Below are 8,698 nucleotides of genomic sequence, written 5' to 3'. Positions count from 1 at the left end.
CTATAACTATAATTTTTTTTATTTTTTGTCAGTCATGGGGCCTGAACTCTGGGCCTGTCTACTGTCTGCTGTCCCTCAGCTCGTCAGCTCAAGGCTAGCGCTCTACCACTTGAGCCACACCACTACTTCTGGCTTTTCTATTTATGTGGTGTTGAGGAACCGAATTCAGGGCCTCATGCATGCAAGGCAAGTACTCTACCACTGAGCCACTTTCCCAGCCCTAACTATATTTTATACAGATAGGCTCCGGCTCCGTGTGTGTGTGTGTGTGTGTGTGTGTGTGTGTGTGTGTGTGTGTGTGTGTGTTGCTCTACCACTTGAGCCAGAACTCCACTTTGGGATTTTTGGTGGCTAATTGGAGATAAGAGTCTCACAGATTCTCCCTCCCAAGCTGGCTTCGAACCATGATCCTCAGGTCTCAGTCTATTGAGTAGCTAGGATTACAAGTATAAGCCACAGGTATGACTGTTTCCTAAATTTTTTTTTTTTTTTTTTTTTTTTTTTGGTGTCCGGTCATGGGGCCTGAACTCTGGGCCTGGGCGCTGTCCCTCAGCTCTTCAGCTCAAGGCTAGCGCTCTACCACTTGAGCCACAGCCGCCACTTCTGGCTTTTTTCTTTTCGCTTATGTGGTGCTGAGGAATTGAACCCAGGGCCTCAGGTATGCAAGGCAAGCGCTTTACCACTGAGCTACCTTCCCAGCCCTCCTAAAATTTTTTAGGCAGGGGGTTCAAAGACTACACTGGACCACAAGTCCAGGAGGAGGAGGAGAAAACAAGGACAGGGATTTCCTGGGTTTGGATTTGTCTTGGCCCTTGGTAAGACTTGGAGTTAGTAAATTTGTCTTGCTGGGCCTTTGTTTCCTCAGTTAGGGCTCAACTACATGTTCAAAGTTCATGCCTAACAGTCCCCACCCAACCCCAGCCCAGATAACACAAGAGTCTGGGCGGGTGACTTTATTGTGAGTCCCATTAGGCCAGGTGTTTCAGGTGGGAGTCCCAGCGGGCCAGGTGTTTCAGGTGGGAGTCCCAGCAGGCCAGGTGTTTCAGGTGGGAGCCCCAGCAGGCCAGGTGTTTCAGGTGGGAGCCCCAATGGAGCAGGTGTTTCAGGTGGGAGTCCCAGCAGGCCAGGTGTTTCAGGTGGGAGTCCCAGTGGGCCAGGTGTTTCAGGTGGGAGTCCCAGTAGGCCAGGTGTTTCAGGTGGGAGTCCCAATGGGCCAGGTGTTTCAGGTGGGAGTCCCAGTGGTCTGGGTGTTTCAGGTGGGAGTCCCCCTAGGCCAGGTGTTTCAGGTGGGAGTCCCAGCAGGCCAGATGTTTCAGGTGGGAGTCCCAGCAGGCCAGATGTTTCAGGTGGGAGTCCCAATGGGCCAGGTGTTTCAGGTGGGAGTCCCATTAGGCCAGGTGTTTCAGGTGGGAGTCCCAGCGGGCCTGGTGTTTCAGGTGGGAGTCCCAATGGGCCAGATGTTTCAGGTGGGAGTCCCATTAGGCCAGGTGTTTCAGGTGGGAGTCCCAATGGGCCAGGTGTTTCAGGTGGGAGTCCCAGCAGGCCAGGTGTTTCAGGTGGGAGTCCCAGTGGGCCAGGTGTTTCAGGTGGGAGCCCCAATGGAGCAGGTGTTTCAGGTGGGAATCCCAGCAGGCCAGGTGTTTCAGGTGGGAGTCCCAGCAGGCCAGGTGTTTCAGGTGGGAGTCCCACTAGGCCAGGTGTTTCAGGTGGGAGTCCCAATGGGCCAGGTGTTTCAGGTGGGAGTCCCAGCGGGCCAGGTGTTTCAGGTGGGAGTCCCAATGGGCCAGATGTTTCAGGTGGGAGTCCCATTAGGCCAGGTGTTTCAGGTGGGAGTCCAAATGGAGCAGGTGTTTCAGGTGGGAGTCCCAACAGGCCAGGTGTTTCAGGTGGGAGTCCCAGCAGGCCAGGTGTTTCAGGTGGGAGTCCCAATGGGCCAGGTGTTTCAGGTGGGAGTCCCAATGGGCCAGGTGTTTCAGGTGGGAGTCCCAGTGGAGCAGGTGTTTCAGGTGGGAGTCCCAGCAGGCCAGGTGTTTCAGGTGGGAGTCCCAGTGGAGCAGGTGTTTCAGGTGGGAGTCCCAATGGGCCAGGTGTTTCAGGTGGGAGTCCCAATGGAGCAGGTGTTTCAGGTGGGAGCCTCAATGGAGCAGGTGTTTCAGGTGGGAGTCCCAGCGGGCCAGGTGTTTCAGGTGGAAGTGTTAGCGGGCCAAGTGTTCCAAGTGGGAGCCCCAGGTCAGTTGTTTCAGTCAGGAGCCCCAGCAGGTCAGTTGTTTCCAGTGGTTGACACAGAAAGGCAGACGCTTCAGGTAGCACCTAATTATGCCAGGTGTTTCAGGAACCAGCAATGACAGGCACAGTGCAGCCCATGTCTGTAGTGAGGCCAGTTGCAGGTGATCTCGGTTGTGGACTCAGATAAGTACTCCCGAGAAGACTCAGAGTGACAGAGTGCAGGCAGCTGGGTCACTGTTACACAGCCATTGTTGGTGGGCTGTTTGTCCCGAGGCTTATGGCGTTGTCTGCAGGGCTTGGGGATGGAGTCCCCTGGCTCATTAGGAGCCTTGCAGGTAGGCTGCATGGGGACTGGGGTGCCACTGGGCGACTGGATCATTGGCAGTGTCTGTGTGGTGATGCTGTTCCGCTGGGTGGCCTCCTGCGAAGGCCTTGGGGAGGTGCTGGAGAGCCAAGTATGTTGCTGGGACCGGTTGGAGTTGCTGAGTCTCCGAGAGCTGCCTTGAGCCTTGCTGGGCAGCTGGGAGCCACTGGCAGAGCCAGATGCCCTCGATGTGGGGCTGGGGGTGGCCGGAGAGTGAGGCTGAGAGTTTCCAGAGATGGTATGTAAGGGACTCCCAGAGGACTTGCCTGGACTCGAGGATCTAGGTTGGTTCTCGGGTAGCGTGTCCGAGGAGGTGTCTGAGGGCCGGGCATCATCATCTTCATCGTCTGTGCACACATGATCTACAACCATGGGACTAGAGAACTGTCTCATTTGTCCTTCTGTCGAGGGCTCAGACCTGACTTGGCTGCAAGGGGAGGAGGCAGGGGTGAAGAAGCAGGCGAGGCACCCCCACCGCTAGCCCCCAGTGCTCTGCTGCTGGGCTGCTAGAGAGTGAGGCTAGGCTTCCGATGGCCAGTGTGGCGAGGTCACCTTGAGGGGCGCGGGGGCCATCCTCAGCAGGTGATCTCCACCAGTATGCACACACATATACATGGCCACAAGTAGATTCACACATCTGTGACATACACCCACTTACCCATATACACGCTCACCCCAGCACACACCCAGGCATACACACACACACACACACTGAGCATGTAGTCCCCATCCCGTTACATACACTGGCTGGCTTCCTGAGGGGTAGAGATTTCCTCCACTGCTGCTGCTGACGCCGCCACCGCTGCCGCTGCCGCTGCCGCTGCCGCTGCCACTGCCGCTGCCTCCGCCTCCACCGCCACAGGTGGCGCTGCCGCTGCCGCTGCCGCCGGTGCCGGTGCCGGTGCCGGTGCCGGTGCCACCGGAGCCACAGGTGCTGGTGTGACGAGGGCTCGGCCGCGAGCCAGAGCTTGTAGTACTGGTCCCCGACAGCGCAGGAAAGAGAGGTGGACAGTAAGAGAGAGAGAGACAGCGAAGCTCAGAACGGGGGCCAGTCAAGTGGCTAGAGAGGGAGCGGGGACCAAGTCACGAGAGGGAAATAGATGTGTGCAGGGGCAGGGAGCAGGCTAGGAGGGCCAGGACAGATGGACAATGAAGGCATGACCCAAAAGACAGCCAGGTGCTTAGGGGACTCATGCCTGTAATCCTAGCTACTCAGGAGGCTGAGATCTCAGGACTGAGGTTCAAAGCCAGCCCGGTCAGTCCATGAGACTCTTTTTTTTTTTTTGGGGGGGGGGGGTCCGGTCGTGGGGCCTGAACTCTGGGCCTGGGCGCTGTCCCTCAGCTCTTCAGCTCAAGGCTAGCGCTCTACCACTTGAGCCACAGCGCCACTTCCGGCTTTTTTCTTTTTGCTTATGTGGTGCTGAGGAATTGAACCCAGGGCCTCTGGCATGTAAGGCAAGTGCTCTACCACTGAGCCACCTTCCCAGCCCTCCATGAGACTCTTATCAAAAAGCCATAAATAGAGCTGTGGCTCAAGTGGTTGAGCACTTTAACCTTAAGTGGAAAAGCTACGAGACAGCAACCAGGCCTTGAGTTCAAGCCCCAGGATTGGCATAAATGAACCAAAAGCAGCCATGTGTCTCCTCCAATACCCACCGTCCCTGGTTACTCCTGCTGCTGCGTCCAGAGCTTTGCTGCTGAGATGGCTCAGGGCGCGGTCCACGGCTGCGTGATGCTTTAGGAAGAGTGGTCGAACGACGCGGTGATATAGTATTAGGGCTCCGTTCCACTGCCCCGGACTCATGCAGAACAACAGGAAGGCGCACTGTGCAGATAGGGCATGGGGGGAGGAGGGGAGCAGTCACACCCAATGTCCAGCCTTGGGACCCTGGGCAGAGCTGTGCCTCTACCCTCAGACAGTCCTGGGCTGGCTGTGTTGACCCATCCCAGCCCCAGACTTCTGATCATCCCTGCCTCCTCTATTCCCAGGTGTGTGGCTACAGTTCTAGTGATTCCTCCCTCTTCCTTCCCCGCCCACCCCCTCCCAGGCCAAGGCTGCACTGTCCACCTTGCCCGCGTAGTAGAAAGGGAACCAGAACAGGAGTAGATCGCTGAAGAACTCGGCCAGACCGAACAGAGCGTACACCACCCAGTATGTGAGCCACACAGTGTCGTCTTCTTTGCTTGGGCTTTCGATAGCCTTGATTCTGTAGGGAGGAGGTAATGGAAGGTCCAAGGGGCTATCTGGGGACCTCCTCCCTCTCCCCCTCCCACATTGGACTCACGAAGCATATGCGGGGTATACAAATCCGATTAGATTGCACAGAAGAGAAGCCCCGTAGCCGAATAGAAGGTATAAGCTTAGCAGAGTGACGGCTCCTGTGGGGAAGATGGAGAGACAGGGAGTGGGACGGGGCCTGGGCAGCTTTGTGTCAACCTCCTGGACCCATGTGTAACCATCTTCCCACCCCCAACTCTGGCTTAGTGACACCTCAGGACTGCATGGTTTAGCTCTGGAGCACCTGTGGATTCCCTAGGACTGCCTTGAGTCTAATGTCTTCTGTCTGTAATAGAAATATGTCTGTCTCCCTCCTAGGGCTGTCAGTTCAAGGACAAGCATGACTCGAGGCTCCAGCTGAATTGTGGAGTATGTGCAAGAAGAGCCGTCCAATGTGTTTGTTGAATCACTAAAGGACTGTGTGCAAATATCTCATCCAGGCCCTATGGGAAGAGCTAGGAAGAGACCAGCTACTGTCTCAGCACAGGGTCTCTACCTTGTCACTGATGACATTTGGGTCTGTACTGTGGTCTAGGGCTACTGCAAGGTATTGAGTATAACATCACTGGTCTCTACCCATTCTCTAACAGCAGCACTGCAAAGGTCCCCATGCATCCCCAAATATCTCTGGGGAGAGTGTCGCCCCCTTTTGAGAGCCTGTCTTAAAAAGAGGTAGGAACGCTCACATCTGGATGCCCCAGAGCTAGGAAGGCCTCTCTGAGCCTTTCACAGGCTTGACATTAAGGCTGTCTGAACATTTCCTCATGTGTAAGAGGGGGTGGTAATGCCTCCACCTCTCAGGGTTGCTGGGCTGTTAGCAAACTCTTCCTTTCTGCACATGTTTAAAGGCATTTTCTGGCCCTCCAATACTTCCAGTCATGGAGAATCAGAGGGGAAAAAAATGGAGGAGAAGGTGGGACAGGAGCTCAGCTACCATCAGGAATTTGAGTCTGAAATGGATAAAAGAAAAACTGCAGGGGCTGGGAAGTTGGCTCAGTGGTAGAGTGCTTGCCTTGCATGCCTGAGGTCCTGGGTTCGATTCCTCAGCACCACATAAGCACAAAGAAAAAAACTGGAAGTGGCGCTGTGGCTCAAGTGGTAGGGCACTAGCCTTGAGCTGAAGAGCTGAGGGACAGTGCCCAGGCCCAGAGTTCAGGCCCCATGACCGGACCAAGAAAAAAAAAGAAAAGAAAGAAAAGCTGCAGCCGAGCACCAGTGGCTCAGGCCTGTAATCCTAGCTACTCAGGAGGCTGAGATCTGAGGATCGCGGTTCAAAGCCAGCCAGAGCAGGAAAGTCCATGATACTCTTATCTCCAATAAACCCCTAGAAACCCAGAAATGGTGGTGTGGCTCAAGCAGTAGAGTGCTCGCCTTGAGCTGAAGAGCGCAGGGACAGCGCCCAAGCCCAGAGTTTGAGCCCCACAACAACTGACCAAAGAAAGAAAAGAAAAGAAAAACTGCATCTAGTAGGTGTTGATTGTCTGCCTAGCTATGTGCCTTCTGTAACTTATCCAACAATAAAGCACATAGGCTAGGAGTGGGGGATTGCCTGAGTAAGCCTTTGCTCCCCCAAGGCCGCAGAGATAGTTCTAGGTCACCTGCCCTTCCCTCCACCAAGGCAGGCACTCTACCACTTGAGCCACAGTGCCACTTCTGGTTTTCTTGTGGTTAATTGGAGATAAGAGTCTCACAGACTTTGCTGTCTGGACTGGCTTTGAACTGTGATCCTCAGATCTCAGCCTCTTGAGTAGCTAGGATTATAGGCATGAGCCTCCAGTGACTGACCTTCCACCTGCTTTTTTTTTTTTTTGGTCTGTCGTGGGGCCTGAACTCTGGGCCTAGGCACTGTCCCTCAGCTCTTCAGCTCAAGGCTAGCGTTCTACCACTTGAGCCATAGTGCCACTTCCGACTTTTTCTGCTTCTGTGGTGCTGAGGAATCAAACCTAGGGCCTCATGTATGTGAGGCAAGCACTCTACCACTGAGCCACCTTCCCAGCCTCAACCTGCTTTTTAGTCTCAGCCCTCCAGAACCTCAGAGCAGAAGGGCCCCCAGGAAGCCTATGATTCCTGTCAGTTACCTGGGGCATAGGTTGGCAGTTTGCATTAGGTGAAGTGCAAGGGTTACTGTATGGTATTAGGGGGAAAGGGGAGTCACCCCTCCCTGGCATTGATGGTAAGGGAAGAAGGGCTCTCCTAAGACGTCAGTTCCCTAAATCTCTTTTGTTGCAGTGTCAGCAATTGGAAGCTAATCTTGAAGTGGGGGAAGGGATCAGCAACAGAGGACAGGGGAGGCAGTTTCTCACACAGTCCCTGCCTCCATGTGCCTCAGTTTACTTCCCAGTGATACCCAGCTGGCCCCTCCCTCCTAATGCTCTATGACCTAAATTCCCCCACCCAGTGGTACCAGTGATGTGGAAAGCCAGAGCAAAGTTCAGGAACCTACAAGTAAGGCAGACAGACACAGCTGGGGCAAGCCACCAGGCTGAGTTGCAGTGGAGGGCTGGTAACAGGAGGCCTTGAGGGTCTGGGCACTGATTTCACATCTCCCTAAGACAGCCTAACGGAAGCCTCCACACAGGAGTCCTCCAGTTGTGAAAAATGGAAGGAAGCTAGACTCCTCCAATCTCTCCCCAGAGAGTGTTTTTAAAAAAATAAATGACACTGTCTTCCACCTAGGGTTCCCCCGGATTCAAAGTGTCTGAGCATTGAAGAAACATACTAGGCTCGCCAGACTGTCATTGTTACAATGGGTTGTGTTGTGAATTCTCCTTTCTCCAGGGCCCCAATTACAGGTGTCAAACAACCCAATGCATGTCCAAGGAGAGCAGGTAGGACAAGAGAACGCTGACAGCCTCCCAAAGCGACAGGGGAGGAGGGTCCCCCTCCAGGGCCTCTCCTCAGACAAAACTGGACATGTCTTCTAGACGTGATGCGAGGCTGGGGTCCACCAGGGAAGGGGTCGTGGGAACACGGGACACTGGCGGCTGGAATGCCCTCTGATCACCCAAGGCGGGCTAAGCAACTGGAAGAACTGGACCTGAGTCTGGCGGACACCCAGGGCCCCAAGAAGGGGGCCAGGGACGACAGAGGTACTTGGGCTACAGGAAGGTGCTGCGGGACCTAGGGGTGGTCCTTTCCCAAGGTCGCATATTGCGGCCGGGCTAGGGGCCATGAATGGACTCAAGATCGACCCCAGATCCAGCTCCCCTCCCCAGGATCTCCGCTGGGCAATGGAGCGCGCGCTCCACCCGGACCGGATTCTCGATGCCAGGGCCATTCGGAGAGATGCTGAGGCCCGAGACCTCGATGCCCAGGGCCTCGGTGTGCCCGTCGCTGAAATGGGGCTCACCCACGGCCAGATAACGCTTCTCGACACCGGTCCAGGCTTCGAGCCATCCGAGTGTTTCGGTGGCTGGATTCCTGTGTTGCAGAAAGCGCTCGAACCTCTGTCGCAAGCCGTCCATGGCCGCGGCGGCCCCGGCGTTGGCAGCTCGAACTTGTCCGCTTCCCAGTACACCTACCCCTTGGCTTCTGCTCAGCCATGCCCGGGTGCGGGCTGCCCTGCTCCGCCCCCGGCCCGGGCTCCGCCCCCGCCCCCCCGCCAGGGCCAATGGGAGGGCAGGGCGGACAAAGGAGGTGGGGCCTCCCCCGTCTCCCCCGCCGCATTGCCCTCTGGCGGACGGCGGCCCGGACCGTAGGAACTCATCAGGGAGAGGGCGGGGCGCAGCGGCCGGGCGCTCTGATTGGTCGAGAGGAAATGGTACGTAACTGATTGGAGAGGTGGCGTCAGGGCCGGGATTATTGGCTGCGCTTTTGAGGTGGGTGGAGCT

The 8,698-nt window shown here is 55.9% G+C and overlaps 1 protein-coding gene across 2 annotated transcripts; it reads right to left on the bottom strand.

Annotated features, from left to right (window-relative positions):
* Nucleotides 1-938: 938 nt before the first annotated feature.
* On the bottom strand, nucleotides 939-8,563 carry Reep6 (receptor accessory protein 6). Of its 2 annotated transcripts, none has more exons than XM_070008594.1 (6): nucleotides 8,313-8,555; nucleotides 4,876-4,969; nucleotides 4,659-4,797; nucleotides 4,247-4,415; nucleotides 3,333-3,566; nucleotides 939-3,017 (listed from the first exon to the last, which is right to left on the bottom strand). In XM_070008594.1, exons 1-6 carry the CDS (start codon nucleotides 8,330-8,332, stop codon nucleotides 2,315-2,317), a joined length of 1,359 nt encoding a protein of 452 aa, XP_069864695.1. In that variant the 5' UTR covers nucleotides 8,333-8,555; the 3' UTR covers nucleotides 939-2,314. The 2 variants fall into 2 exon arrangements, with proteins under 2 accessions (XP_069864695.1, XP_069864696.1); XM_070008595.1 differs by having other exon boundaries at nucleotides 2,890-3,017; nucleotides 8,218-8,563.
* Nucleotides 8,564-8,698: the final 135 nt, after the last annotated feature.

This window comes from Dipodomys merriami, unplaced genomic scaffold (assembly GCF_024711535.1).
Source record: "Dipodomys merriami isolate MVZ:Mamm:240054 unplaced genomic scaffold, mDipMer1.0.p SCAF_70, whole genome shotgun sequence".
NCBI classification, from domain to species: domain Eukaryota; kingdom Metazoa; phylum Chordata; class Mammalia; order Rodentia; family Heteromyidae; genus Dipodomys; species Dipodomys merriami.
The sequence above is the reverse complement of the archived record's forward strand: the minus strand, read 5'-3'. Positions and strand labels throughout refer to the sequence as shown.